General features: G+C 37.6%; 1 protein-coding gene across 2 annotated transcripts in view; it reads right to left on the bottom strand.

Annotated features, from left to right (window-relative positions):
• Positions 1–15,903, bottom strand: part of VPS8 (VPS8 subunit of CORVET complex) — a 236,051-nt gene that overhangs the window by 214,087 nt on the left and 6,061 nt on the right. Inside the window, exons 2-3 of one of the 2 annotated variants that reach the window (XM_081062741.1) lie at positions 7,919–8,170; positions 6,764–6,832 (exon numbers count right to left, since the gene is read on the bottom strand). The exons of the other annotated variant lie outside the window; for it this stretch is intronic. Coding sequence (XP_080918867.1) covers positions 6,764–6,832; positions 7,919–8,071 — 222 coding nt within the window. The 5' untranslated portion in view covers positions 8,072–8,170. The remainder of the gene's footprint in view (positions 1–6,763; positions 6,833–7,918; positions 8,171–15,903) is intronic. 2 annotated transcript variants of the gene reach the window in all.

Here is a 15,903-nt window from a genome sequence, read left to right on the forward strand (position 1 = left end):
CTATTGTAATGTCATGGAAAGAGAGGAAAGTCCAGCCTAGGAATGCAACAGAAGAGGTCAGGGGAAGGTATAATGAAAGAGATAAAAATCCTAAGTCCCTGGTTACCATTGACTGGAGGGGGTTAGGGGTTAAAGAAGAAGTCAAAGATTCCGAGGTTGGAGCCGGCCGGGTGGCTCAGGCAGTTGGAGCTCCATGCTCCTAACGCCGAAGGCTGCCGGTTTGATTCCCACATGGGCCAGTGGGCTCTCAACCACAAGGTTGCCAGTTCGACTCCCGCAAGGGATAGTGGGCTCCGCCCCCTGCAACTAACAAGGGCAACTGGACCTGGAGCTGAGCTGCGCCCTCCACATCTAAGATTGAAAGGACAACAACTTGACTTGGAAAAAGTCCTGGAAGTACACACTGTTCCCCAATAAATTCCTGTTCCCCTTCCCCAATAAAAATCTTTAAAAAAAAAAAAAAGATTCCAAGGTTTCCAGTTTGAGCAACTAGACAAAAGGATACTGCTAATTGAGATGAGAAAGTAGAATAGCAGATAAAGCAGAATAAGGAGTTTATCTTTGAACAAGTGGATTCTGAGTGACAGACATTAAAGAAAAATGTTCTGATCATACCTTCCCCTTCAGCTGAATTGCCTTCTGCCTTAGCATTTCCATCAATGTTCTTAAAAAAACAGTCCATACTCATTATATCCACTCTCTCCACCCATTACTAGCTACGAACTACTACCTTTGCTGAAACTCCTAGCCAAATCCATTTTCAGTCAGCATGCTCTTGACCTCTATGCAGTTAACACCACTGACCACTCCCTACTTCTCGAAGCTTCCTCTTCCCATGGTTTCCAGAGCATCTCTTTTTCTGGTACTCCTCCAGCTTATGTGGCCTCTTCTATCACGAAATGTTCTCTATTTTCTCCTCAGCTCAGCCTTTAAATGTTGTTCCCCAGATTAGATTCTTAGCTCTCTTCTCTTCCTACTCCACACACTTCCTATATGAACAACCTAATCCATACCTATAGCTTCAAGTCTCGTGTCATGCTAATGACTCCAAAACTCTGTATCTTCAGTATTGGCATTTCTCTTGATGTTTAGGCCCATATTTCCAACTGCATTTCATGTATCTCCACACACAAATCTGCTAAGAACAGTGTTAGGATTACCAAGGAGATATTAATATCATATTCCTTGAGAACTGTTCAAGATTGGAACCGCTGTAGGAAAAGGGAAAGGAAATAATTTAGAAATAAGAACTATAGCACGAAGGTCTTAAACAAGAGAGTCAATCAGAATCTCATTTGATTTTCTTAACCAGCCTAGGGACATGATCAAAGAAAACATATCTGCTAAATTAAGCCAGGGTTGAGAACTTACAGGATAAGTCAAAGGAAAAGTGAAGTAAAGAACAGAATTGAGGGTAAGGCTGAATTTAAAATTAGTAGCTACACAGTAGAGATATCAATTCTCCCAAACTGAAGTGTACAATTTACTATTAAATTTCAGCTGGTGTGTGTGTGTGTAAATTAATAATATGATTCTATAACGTACATGGAAATGCAAAAGACCAAGAATTAGGAAGGCAATCTTGAAGAACAGTAAAGCTGGAATATTGAAACCACTAGATATCAAGACCTATTATAAAGGTTCAAACATTAGGATGTGATAGTGGAGCAAATATAGAAAGACCAATGGAATCGGGCCTACATACATAATCACCTGACTTAAAACAAAAATGACTTCACAGAAAAGAATTCTCTTTTCAGGAAATGGTGCTGGCTTATACCACACACCATCACACACACAAAAATCCCAAATGAATTGCAAACCTAACTGTGAAAGATAGAACAATAAAGATTTATAAAGAAAGGAAGGAAGGAAGGAAGGAAGGAAGGAAGGAGAGAGAGAGAGAGAGAGAGAGAGAGAGAGAGAGAGAGAGAGAGAGAGAGAGAGAGAGAGAAAGAGAGAAAGAGAGAAAGAGAGAAAGAGAGAAAGAGAGAAAGAGAGAAAGAGAGAAAGAGAGAAAGAGAGAAAGAGAGAAAGAGAGAAAGAGAGAAAGAGAGAAAGAGAGAAAGAGAGAAAGAGAGAAAGAGAGAAAGAGAGAAAGAGAGAAAGAGAGAAAGAGAGAAAGAGAGAAAGAAAGAAAGAAAGAAAGAAAGAAAGAAAGAAAGAAAGAAAGAAAGAAAGAAAGAAAGAAAGAAAGAAAGAAAGAAAGAAGATAGTATCATCAGGACCTTGGAAGTTGCAAAATTTTCTTAAAATAGGACACACAGAAAAACTAACCATAATGGAAAAACCTAATAAGCTGAACTACATTAAGAACTCCTGATCATCAAAAGAAATCATTAACAGAATGAAAAAGTAACCCTGAGAACAGAAGAAGATATTTGCAATACATATATCTAATAAAGGGCGTATATCCATTCCACACAGACAGTGCCAAAAAAAATGTATACATATTTTAAGAAAGGAAAAAGCTGCATTAAAATTACATTTATGGTAACCACTTTGAGCACCTCTTGTAATTGCAGAAGTCAAACGTCACTTGTATTCAACCGCGACGGTATATATTGAGTCCAACGTGACGGTATATATTGAGTATTACAATTTTAATACAGTTTTTTCCTTTCTTAAAATGTGTATACATTTTTCTGGTACCCTCTGTATAAACAGCTCCTGTAATAAGTTCTAAAAAAGATACACAATTCAACAGAAAAGTGGGCAAAGACATAAAAAGGCAATTCACAAAAGAGATATCCAAATGGCCAAAATATCTATCAAGATACCCAATTTCATCAGTCTTCAGGGAAACTGAGATTAAAATTATGATGTAATACCACTATACCCCTATAAGAAAGAATAAGTAAAAAAGGGAGAAAAATTCAAAAGTTGGTGAATACATGGTAACCAGAAATCCCATATATTGCTGATGGAAGTATATATTATTACAACCACTTTGAAAAACTTGTGGCAATATCCACCAAAGCTCAACATACCCATACTTAATGACCCAGAAATTCTACTCCTAGGTTTATACCACAGAGAAATGTCTGTGCGTATGTATATGTGTGTATAGCTCATATACACATGAATAAGACTATTCATAGCACCACTTTTCATAGTAGCCAGAAAAGGGAAATTACACAAACACCCATTAACAGTAGAATGAATAAATAATGGTATATACATAATTTCATAAAACAGTGGGAATGGATGAACAATTACATGCAAAATCTGAATGAATCTAAAGATAAAATATTGAGGGAAATAAGTCAGACACCCAAAAGCACATCCTGTATAATTCCATTTATATGACGTTCAAAGCAGGCAAGCTAATCAGTGCTCGTTTAAGTTAGGACAGTTATTATCCCAGAGTTGGATACGGAAGGGGCACAACAGGAGCTTCTCAGGTACCAGTAACGTCTTATTTCTTCACCTGGATTCTGGTTACACAAGGTATTCAGTTTGTGAAAATTCACCAAGCTGTATACTTATGATTGGTGCACTTTTTATATACATATGTTATACTTCAACAGAAAGTTCAGAAGACATTTCTGACTGCACAATACAACAGGACTGAAGTGAAACAGGACTCCTCTCAGAGACTGGGCGACTAGGAAGGACCAAGAGACTTGGTCTTGATGACATCAAAGAAGAAGTTTAATGGAAGTAAAGGAATGGGGGATTGTTATGGTTAGCAAACCGAATCTCAAAATTAAAAACCTCAAATATAACACAGTTTCAAAGGATGACAAGGCCTAGTAACATTATTTTGTGCCCTAAATTCTGAGATTTCGGATGTCCCAGTAATCTCTACCTCTCCATTCTTTAAAATATCTTGGATGTCCATTTCTTCAGGATGATATTAATGAACACTATAAAATATTTCCACCCATATATCCTAGAGTAACTACTTACAAGGTGTGATCAAACAATACGGTGAAGGTTTAAATAAAAAAAAAAATTTATTACAGTAAGATACATGGCCATTAATCCCCTTCAAAATACTCCCTCTCACTTCCACCACACTTCCCCCATCATTCTTGCCCTTCTGAAGCAGTTCTGGAAGTCCTCTTTTGTGAATATCTTTAGTTGCACTGTCATGGCTGCCTCAATGTCCTGAATCATTTTGACTTTGGGGAAGAGCCAGAAGTCACACAGTGCCAGATCCAGGGAATAAGGTGGATGAGGACACACTGTAATGTTTTTATTTGATAGAAATTGCCAGATACCAGAAGCGATGTGAGACAGGGAGCGTTGTCATGATGGAAGATGATTTACAGGCCACTTTAAAACACACCTTCTCCCAACCGTAGCTCACACCCAACTGACTACACCGAACAAGTTGAAACTTATCACACATTACTAAGATTCGATGCACCGCTTCCCGAAATATTGAAGATCCCTGCCTTACCAGGAGATGGCACTCAGCAGCAGCATTCACCGTTATTTGTTGATCACAATGGAAAGGTTCCGTGTCAGACATTGCTACTGGTATGGAAATTTCTGTCAAATAAAAACATTACGGGGTGTCCTCATCCACTTTATTCACCGGATCTGTCACCATGCAACTTCTGTCTCTCTCCCAAAATCAAAATGACCAGGAAAGGTAAACATTTGAATTGATTCAGGACATCAAGGCAGCCACAACAGCGTAATTAAAGACAGTCATGAAAGAAGACTTCCAGAACTGCTTCAGAAAGTGGCAAGAACAATGGGATAAGTGTGTTCAAAGCGAAGGGGAGTATTTTGAGAGGGATACATGGCAATGTGTCTTTTACTGTCATCATTTTTTTTAGACATTCACTGTATTTTTCTATCACACCTCATATTTACATTTTCTACTTCTGCCCTTTTTTTTTCTTTTTAAAAATCATTTTCTTTAATACCTTTTCTCCCTTACAGTCTTCATAATGTTCTACAACTTAAATTATTTTTACTTTCACTTATCCACTTGTTTAGCTCCTCTGAAGTGTGAAGCCTGCTAATTTTCAGTCCCATTTCTCTCTCAAAGTCAGAGACAGTCATACAGTACTTTATAATCCCAGTATCTAACACTATGACCCAAGTACACAAGGCACCCAAATTACTACTAAGAAGAGCATTACCTTCTCAGTAACCATTAATGATTGTACTTACTCTTACTAGTAGGTAAGTAAATCGTGCAAAGATGGTTTCCCTTCATTATGAACTACAGTCTCACTCATATGAGCACTATTTTCTTTGCCCTTATTATATAAATATGTAAAATAGGGCTTTGTACACAGTCCTGTAAGGTTATTTTTATTTCCCACTTAGTAAGGTAATTGAAATGAGATATGATTAAGACCATGATAACAAAATCAATCTCTTCATCTCTAAAAGAAAGATTTCCTCTATGTTAGAAAGCGATAAATAAATATCACTGTAACAGGATATTCTCTCATTGACCAAAGCCTTCTTTGTCAAAATTAAAAATGTATTAAGTCTTAACACAGATCATGCATAATACTTTTGAAGTTGAAATATATTCAAAGTCACAGCAACATTAACTGATATAAAAAATAGAAATAGGGGTGGCCAGTTAGCTCAGTTGGATAGAGCATGGTGCTGATAACACCAAGGTTGCCGGTCTGATCCCTGCATTGGCCAGTGTGAGCTGCGCATATATATATATATATATATATATATATATATATATATATATGTACACACACACACACACACACACACATACACACACACACATACACACATACACAGAAATAAAAGTCATATGAGAAAACTGAAAGATACAATTCATGGAGAAAATAGTCTTCACCCTCTAAAGGGTGGCTCTGAGCCTAACGGTAGTACACATAGGTGAAGCAGTAAGAAAGACCGAGGCCCAGCTCACGTGGAGCTATGGGATCAGTGGGCCTTTCTATCGCGGTACCTTTGCATCTTTATCTTTTAGAAAACCCAACTCTGGATCTGAAATAGATTTATACATTAAAAACTATTTCTCAAATTAGAAGCTAAAACCTCCAAGGGGAGTCTTAAGCGAGTTTTTAAAAGATCAAGAAAACTGAGTTGAAGAACTACCAGCAGATGCAAGTACATAAAAGCAGCACGCTCCACCCACGGGTATCTCCACCAAGTCCTTCATCACGCAGGAGCAATCGCGAGTACAGAAAAGAACGGGACCGTTGGAAAACTCTGAAAAACTCTTTACTAGAGATAGCACTCATCAGACCAACTGTGGAGGTTTTGTTTCCTTTATACAGCAGGGTGATGAGGCACATTACAAGGTTGCAGATGCTCTTTAGCATCAGAGGGTGAGCTGTTTGTCTGTCACCGACGTTATCAAAACAATATAAATCTCAAAAGTGACATGAACTTAGTATTTCAACTCACTTCATAGGACATTTTTAAAAATCTACCAAGTATGAGACGTTGTACTGGGCACAGAGATGAGTACGACATGGCTTCTGCCCTTGAGCAGCTCACAGCCTAGATCAGCACTGTCCAACAGAACTTCCTGCAACCATACAAATATTCCGTATCGACGCTGGTCACTATAGGAGCCACTAGTCCCAGGTGGATGATTGGACACCTAACATGTGCCTTCTACAACTGAGGAAGCGAATTTTTAATTTTCATTTAATTGTAATTAATTTAAATTGCCACATGTGGCTAGTGGCTCCCATATTGGACAGTGCAGATCTTGGTACATACACTATAATTACGGTAACCCAGAAGTATTAAAATCAGTACTACAACCTGATACTGATCATTAATATATAGTTACCTCATTTAGTATGCTTTCCAGTGTCGGAGGAGTATCAACTTGAGGAATATCAAACTCCTTGTCGTCAATCTAAATAGAGAAAAGAAATTAATGCTCACATAATGATGCTTTCCCTCTTATGATCATGAGGGTGTTTTAACTGATTAGAACCACTATCAACTAAGAGCCAAACATACTACCAAATTGATCATACAACCAACTCAATAAAACTCCATGGTAGTATACGTCAGGTCAAAAGACTACTGAATTGTTCCCTTTCCTATCCACATATTCAGTGATTATCAAGGACAAATATGCACTGATTCAACCGTCCTGACACTCTTGTCCAGAGAACTTCTGATGAAGGACTTTGGCATCCGTTTCCTTGGACATGACAAACAGCATGTTTTATGACAAGCCCTAATTTTCTAAGTTGAGACATAAGTCATAAGCAATATACAAAGGTCTGACTTTGCCTTTCTTAGTTATTTTATAAATTATGGTGAGAATAATTAGGTCAAACAACTTGTCATTAAATGTTCTCATGGTCATTAAATATGTCATTAAATATTCTCATGAATATTTATTCACAAATAGGTTATTCACAAAAACCTATTAATAACAAATCAATGGAGAACAAATCACTGCACCAGAATTCTAAATCTGGGGCGGCCAGATGGCTCAGTTGGTTAGAGCACAAGCTCTGAACAACAGGGTTGCCGGTGCAATTCCCACAAGGGATGGTGGGCTGCACTCCCTGCAACTAAGATAGAAAATGGCGACTGGGCTTGGAGCTGAGCTGTGCCCTCCACAACTAGACTGAAGGACAATGACTTGGAGCTGATGGACCCTGGAGAAACACATTGTTCCCCAATATTCCCCAATTAAAAAAAAGAAACAAAAAGGAATTCATAACCTACCACTAGTTCTACGATCTGCACTTCAGTTTCTCCCTTTATAAAATGGATTTTCAGTGTTGTGAAGCTCAAATGAGAACACGCATTAAAGTATTTCATAAACTGAAATGAACTATACAAATAAAGAGTGATATTATCTAAAACTGTACATTGCCTCCTTTTGCATGACATCCATGCAAAACGACCAATTTTTGAGTTATAAAGTATACTCTAACCAATATTTTGTTTAAACATCACGTGACAAAAGTTGAACTTTTACCAGATCATTTTTGAATTCCAGTTCCTTGTCCAGATCTATGTTAGAAAATTTTGAAAGTGAAGCTTCTAGATTAAAAGACTTATTCAGTCCTTCTTCAGTAGTCTTGGCACAGAAGCTCTGTTCCACATTTTCATGGTCTGGTTCATTTTCCATATTTACTTTTAATAACTGTAGTCAGTCAATCCACGCAAGTTTTTGTTTGTTTTCTTTTCTTTTCTTTTTGGCCTTAGATGATGACCTGAATGATGATCTCTTTTCGAAAAAGAAAACAATATGTGGTTTAGATTTCCTCAATTGGACATTCTGAAGACTTACGTGGTCAGACTTATGTGGCAACTCAATTACCTGATTATAGGCAAAAGGACTCAATACTAGGGTACAGTGTGTGATGTGGGGGAGAGTTTCTATGAGAGCACAAAAGCGGAACATCTAACTCTGAAGTATAGGAAATGACCCACCACCCGAAGACATAAGTCTGGTGATAGTGACAGACTTGGGATACACTCGGCCACTAGACCAGGTACTAACTAGATTTATGTACCTAACAGCATGATGGTAAATTGGTGCCAAAAGCTGCAATTAACCCCTTCCTCATTCCCAAGCCTCCGTGTAGATCCCTTCCCCTGCAGATAAGCATGCAGAACAATTTTGTCGTTGGCATTCATGCAGGACCACAGATCTCTCAGGGAGCCTAGTGTAGATAGAGAGGCCCAGAATGGATACTAAGTGACTTAATATGACACTAGCAAATCTAAGGATTCAGATCTATTAAGGTACACACCAATGACGCCAGGATAAAATAATTCCACAGCCAACTAGAGATTTCTAGAAAGAAAGCCAGTCACAGAGAAACATGGACATTTTCAGGGAAAACTAAAATAACCAAAAAAAAAAAAAAAATATATGCAAACTTTTTGTAGATTTCACAGCTCTAAATGATACAGTGCTATATCAAAAAGATGATTTATTTGCAAAATTTTCCAGAAACCAATTGTCCGCAAAATTTCTAGAAAATTAAAATATATTCAGAAAAAAATAATTACAAATTTAATGATTAAATTTACTCTTAAATGTTTTCAGTTTATGTTATAATTAGGCTCCGAGTGACCAAACTTTAAAAAGTCCAATACTTAGCTCTGCCTGTTTAGAATGAAGCAAAAATATGAAAATAAAAACAATGCCGTAGTAATAATGACAATAAAAACAAAGGTGATTTTGTTTTCTAGACGAGGTGTTTTCCCCGGTACCAAACAACTAGCAGTAACTCTCAGTGGGACACTTTTTCAGTACATTCTGCCCACAGCCGGGGTGGGGTTGGGAGGATGGCAGGGCATAATCACTAGGCCCACCAACAACTCTCTCCACCTGACAATTTCTCTTACTCCTCAGTGAAGTAAAGGCAGAAACAATGCTGACAACCACTGAGCCACTGAAAGAACTAATTTTTTTTAAAGGAGAGGAGAATTAGTTTTTTAAAAGATAAATTTTCATATTTTTAAAAACTCAAAATTTTATCTAATTAGGCTCATTTTTTCAGTACTATAATTTCACTTCCATCAATGTTTCAGTTTTGTGATACTAAAGGAAATTAATATCTAAAGACACTAGACTCATGAAATCTAATTTTTTTTAAGAGTTGAAACCGTTTTTTTGTAGCTAGTACAACTGGTATAATACCAAATACAGACTAATTTCTTTCACTTGTTACTGAAGACAGATTGTAAGGCTCCATTCTATGAAATGCATATTATTAAATACATTCCTAGAAGACATAACTGAGGGCACTCTGTATCTGGCAACATTAGAAAGTATCTTTCCAATCTCAGTTACTGAATGTACTGCTTCGTTTACAATAAACCAAATGCAGCAGTGTTAACATTTATGTGCCTTTCTCCAAAGAAGACTGAATTGGCTGGTGAAAAATTGCTTCTTAATTAAGTTCACTCTTATTTGTATCGCTTAGCAAAAATGATTATAATTAATCAAGGAATGTTTGCAAACATGTGCAATCTAATTCATATTCAGTGATGCTTGAGGACAAGTGATGGAGGTTTATTCTTATATATACATTTTTTAAAATAGTGTAAAAGATCACAGAGAAAAAAAAGAAAATTTTTATTTAAATGGTCAATAACCCAAAATGTTTCATTCTTCACATTTGTTTTTCCAAAATAACTCAGAAAGGAAAACAATTTTTTCTGGCTCTTTTTATATCTCCTATCTGGAGTTAGACGTCAGCATTTGTGAACACCAACATCACCCTAAAGAAGTTTCAAGTGATCAAGCATTCCCTGAAGAAAGAACATCATCCTGCCATGCTGCCCTACTCCATTTCCAACCTTCACCTCACTGAGCTCCTGTGACTGATGCGATATGGCGGCAAAGTAGTTAACAGACACTTCTCCCAAGAAGACATACAAACGGCCAACAGATACATAAAAAGATGCTCAACTTCACTAGCTAGTACGGAAATTCAAATCAAAACCACAATGTGAAACCATTTCACACCTGTTAGAATGACTATTATCAACAAAACAAGTAATGACAACTGTTGGAGACATTGTGAAAAAAAGGAACCCTCATACACTGCTGGCGGGAATGTAAATTGGTGCAGCCACTATGGAAAACAGTAAGAAGGTTCCTCAAAAAAATTAAGAACAAAATTACCATATGACCTAGCAGTCCCTCTTCTGGATATCTACCAAAAAAAATCTGAAAACATTTATCCATAAAAGTACATGTACCCCGATGTACACTGCAGCATTATTCACGGTGTCCAAGGCCTGGAAACAACCAGTGTCCTTTAATAGATGATGGGATAAAGAAGGTGTGCTACATACACACAATGGAATATTATTCAGCCATAAGAAAAGATGAAATACTGCCATTTGCAACAACATGGATGAATCTTGAGATTATCATGCTAAGAGAAATAAGTCGGAGAGAAAAAGTCGAGAACGATATGATTTCACTCATATGTGGGATACAAAACTGAAAGCAACAAATGAACAAGACAGACAAGCAAAAACTCATACACACAGACAACAGTTTAGTGGTTACCAGAGGGTGAGGGAGGGGTAGAAGATGCTGACAGAAGGAAATTTGACTTTAAGTGGCAAACACACAAGCAATATACAGATGATGTATTATAGAATTATATATTTGAAACCTATACAGTTTTATTAACCAATGTCACCCCAATAAATTTAACTTAAAAAAAAGTCAATTACAACAGGTTTGAATCTGGGTTTTATCGGATTCGATCTGTCTACCCTTTGGGAGCCCCTCCGCTTCTACATCTGTTAAGATGCACTATTGTGGTCATTTGTGTTGTTTACACAGAACAGCACTTCTTGTTCTGGGCAGGGCTCCTTCAAACCACGTGGTTCTTGTGGAGGCTGCCAATCAAAAATCCCTTCGTAATATAAATCGTATAAAATAGCCACAGTCCTTCACCAGGATTCATTAAAATGGAACTGGTGAGGAAGAGCCATTTCCATTGTTCTCTAAACAATGAATAACAAGGCTGGTCAGCACCCACACACTCCAACCCCCTCTTCCCCCCCACACACACACTGGTCTGCAGAAAAGGAGGTCATTTATTCAACACAAGTCAACCAAACACCTACTTTGCGTCCATCACTGGAGCTCCACCTCTGGAGCTCCACCTCTATGGACAGACTAAACATTCTAGGTCCAGTTTCTCTAGCAAGAATGAAATCATCCCACGAACACATGTAGACAAGAAGAAAGAGTGTCCTGATATCATTCAAGCTCCAAGTTCCAGTCTTCTATAGTTAGCTCTGGCCATAGCCTTCCGGGAGTTTGCCTACATAAGTCAACATACTCTCCCCACTCTCCCAATTTCTTTCTTTTCTTTTCTTGGTCACTTACAATTCAGAGTCCTGACTCCTAGGAATGCAACTACCTACTTTGCAGAGCTACTGTGAGGAATAAATGATACAATGACTGTAAAACATTTAGAATAATGCCTGGACACCAAATAGGTTTTCAAGAAATATTAGCTATCATCATTTAAAATGTCCTCAAGATCTCCAAATTCTTCTAAAGACCCTGAAACAACACCCAGTACTTTTGTAAAGATGTAGCTCTTGCTAAGCATGTGAGAAGGATACTTATTGAAAGGATATGCTTCTAATACCATGTTAGAAGTTTCCTCATGAGCTAAATCGTGGGGTTTTACCTAAGACTAGGACAACCCCCACCCAGCAAAGCATCACACACACTTAATAAAAACTTTTAATTATGATAATTGTCATATACTAACTCATTCTAAAATTATGCCTTTGTTTTTACACCAACTTCCTCTTTTTGTCACTTAACACCAGTTTTTGCGTTCTTTATGTTAGCAAATTTTTTCAAACCAAATAGACCTGCTGCATCAAAAGGTCACCATGCTTGAATTTTTTTTTTTTTAAAAAAAAAGAAGAGTTCACTAGGGCAGTTTCTGTACATTTTTTAGAAAGTGAGCTACGCACGAAGCCACCTGTGGTAGGCAGAATAGTGCCCAAAGATGCCCATCCTCATCCCCAGAACCTGTCACTATGTTAACTTACATGTCAAAAGGGATTTAGCAGATGTGATTAAATTCGGATCTTGAGTTGGGGAGATTATCCTGGATTATCTGGTGGGCCCAATGTAATTAAAGGGTCTTTAACAGTGGAAGAGGGGGGCAGAAGAAAGTGTCAGAGGAAGGGATGTGACAACAGAAGCAGAGAAATGTTGCAGGCTTTGCAGATGAAGGAAGGGTCCAAGGAATTCAGTCTTTAGAAGCTGCAAAAGGTAAGTAAATGGATTCTCTCCTAGAGCCTCCAGAAGGAACGCAGCCCGGCCACAGCCTGAATTCAGCCTACCGTGTTTCCCTGAAAATAAGACCTAGCCGGACCATCAGCTCTAACGAGTCTTTTGGAGCAAAAATTAACATAAGACTGGGTCTTATATAATATAAAATATAATATATAATATATAATATATAATATATAATATATAATATATAATATATAATATAAAATATAAGACCCAGTCTTATATTAATTTTTGCTCCAAAAGACACGTTAGAGCTGGTGGTCCAGCTAGGTCTTATTTTCGAAGAAATATGGTAGTAAGACCAGTGGACTTGTGAACTACAGAACTGTACAATAATAAATCTGCGTTGTTTTAAGCCATGAAATATACAGTAATTTGTTAGAGCAGTAATAGGAAACGAATATACCAACTTCAGTTAATTTGTTTCTGTCCACATCTCCAACATTCTGAAATACTAAATCCTCCCTTGTCACTTGGTATTGTTCAAATATTTATTGAGCAAGCCCTTCATTCCCACGTGCAGAACAATGATGAAATGCTTAATATAGGGTACTTAATATTACACACTTGATGCAGATACTGCCTTCAGATATCATGTAAATGCTATCCCCATACAAAGGCTGGCAATGAACTACTATAATTTCCTCTGACATACAATTCTACAACTAGTTCTTCACCTAATCATTGGGTGATCTGGAGTTTTTATAGTTCTTAAAGTGGTGCCATGCCAGACAGTACTTGCAGACAAAACAATAAGGTTACGTCAATTGTTCTTAGTCTCTCCCAGAATGAAAGAAATCACATTAATCTGACAGGAAATGTATGTCACAGAATCATGGTTATCCAAGATGTCCTCTTCTGAGTGCTGCTGATAAACTAATATTTTAATAGTTCTGACTTAAAATGATCTGACATCTTGATAGTTCCCAAGGTTTTCTCCTTCTTAATGAATACGGTTATTCCCAACCAATTAATAATAGATTCAAGGACCATTTTTAAAAAAGAAATGTACCATATAAACAGCAATGACCCCATTATGACATTGGCCAACTGAATAATAACTCTAGAATGTGACCTAAATTAGGCCAGGTTAATGTGGAACTGTTTCGCCAGGTTTTTTACTTTGGCAAACATTCTCAAGTTCCAACATCCTATTTATCTCACTGACATTCTTTTCCTCCTAAAAGTGACACATGAGACACTTTACACATTACAGTGAAATTAAATCAAGCGGGGTTTTTTGTTTGTTTGTTTGTTTTTAGTTTATTATAGCCCCAGAAAGATACCACGAAATCATGATATGAAAACGATTTTACATGCCAAATTTGTTCCTGACGTTCCCAATCCAAGTATTTCTCTTCCATTTCTTTGTTTTGTCTTCTTGTAGTTTGTTTTGTGAAGAAAAATATAATAGAAAACGAATAGAAATTAATCCTCTATTATCTTTCTTTGGTAAATGGAATAATTTTTAACAGCTCCCCAATGGCCACAAGATAAAATTCCAAATTCTAAGCCTATGATTCCAGACATCACATGAGCTGACTTTACCTTCCTTTACAACTGAACTTATTATTTGTGTTCAGTCCTTCAAGAATAGCTTCCACTTGCCCTCTATGTCTGCTCACGCTAGTTCACCTTCCCTTTCCTTTTTCTCTCCATTTATCTTCCTTTCTTTCTTCCTTCCTTCCTTCCCTCTGGGCATCTTCCTGCGCCCAAGCACCCTCTGAATCCAGAATGAATGCATCCTTTAGAACAGTGCCTTGGCACCTTCCTCATATTGATTCATTAGTTAACTTCCCATGTGAATATGCCTTTTCTCCCCTATTATTCAGTGATAATGGCGCCATCCTTCTTTGTATACTCCACACCACTAGGCTCTTTGACTTGCATAGCTTTGTACACATTCAATCAATTAACACAGAAACTGGAAGCCAGGAATAACACCTGTATTGCAAATTAAATATATCAGTTTTATTACCTGTAATTGTTCATATTCAGAGGATATTGTTTGTCTCACAGCATATAGGAATCTACACCATAATAAACCAAGTTATGATTGAGTTCTACCTTTTTGTAATAAGGCTTATCAACTATTGCTGATCATTTTCATCCTTCAGATATCAGCTAAAACTTTGCTTCCTCAAAAAAAGCCTTTTATGTCCTGCTCAACTAGACTAGGTTCCCTGTTAGTACGCACCTACAACATTGTTCTCTTTTATTACACTTATCACACTGCGATCATTTTTTCGGTATGTAAACCACACTTCCTTTCCCTGTACTGGAACGCAGGTTCCAGGAGAGCAAAGACCAGATTTGCCTTGTTCATCATTGTATTCTAATGACTAGTTACACGGTGGCTCATAACCTACCAGCCCAGCCAGCCAGGCTGTCGTCCTTCCCTCCCTAGGTTAGCAGCCAAGCAACACTTCCTCACTGGCTCCCAGAGCCGCAAATAGCAGTCTGGTCATTCAAAATAAGATGTGCTTAGTCGTTCTACCCCAAAAAGCCTTCCATCTTGCAAGTTTCATTCTTTACATCTAGGTGATATTTGTTTTAATCTGTAACACTGACTTTTTAAAATAACATTTGTTCATGTATAACATGACACAAATTCCAAAATTTCAGATGTTTCATGTTCTTTTACATTAATGCAGCCGACAGGCCCTGATGAAAACAGTGAAAATGTATCCTATATCCATTTAATTTACAGGAATTCAACTATTATTTTCAGCAGGGGGAAAGAGAAAAAAAAGAAATGATTCACACAGACCCAGGGATGCTATGTATACCACTGCACAGAACTGCATGCTTCAGAGTGAGCCTGGGAAAGGCCATGGATATCTGCTGCCCTTTTGGTCAGTCTCCGTTTGTGCATGCCTCATATACAAGCAATCAATAGCACGTGTGCTCAAAATAACAAACAGCATGCTGTTCCAACGTGGAGCTGTTGGACTGGCTGTGTTGGACTTCCTGAGAGAACCTGCGTCAGTCTCCAACATCACACCTTCCCTGGGTACTTTGAGGGTACTCAATTTTCAAGGTACTTTTCAAGGGTACTCAAGTTTCACCTAACTCATGCACTTCAGAAATAGACCTTGTATTAGATTCAATGCTACTATAGTGGCATGAGCAGCTTACTTGATCCCTGAGTTTCTTTC

The sequence above is a fragment of the Rhinolophus hipposideros genome (genome assembly GCF_964194185.1).
Source record: "Rhinolophus hipposideros genome assembly, chromosome: 2".
Taxonomy (NCBI): Eukaryota; Metazoa; Chordata; class Mammalia; order Chiroptera; family Rhinolophidae; genus Rhinolophus; species Rhinolophus hipposideros.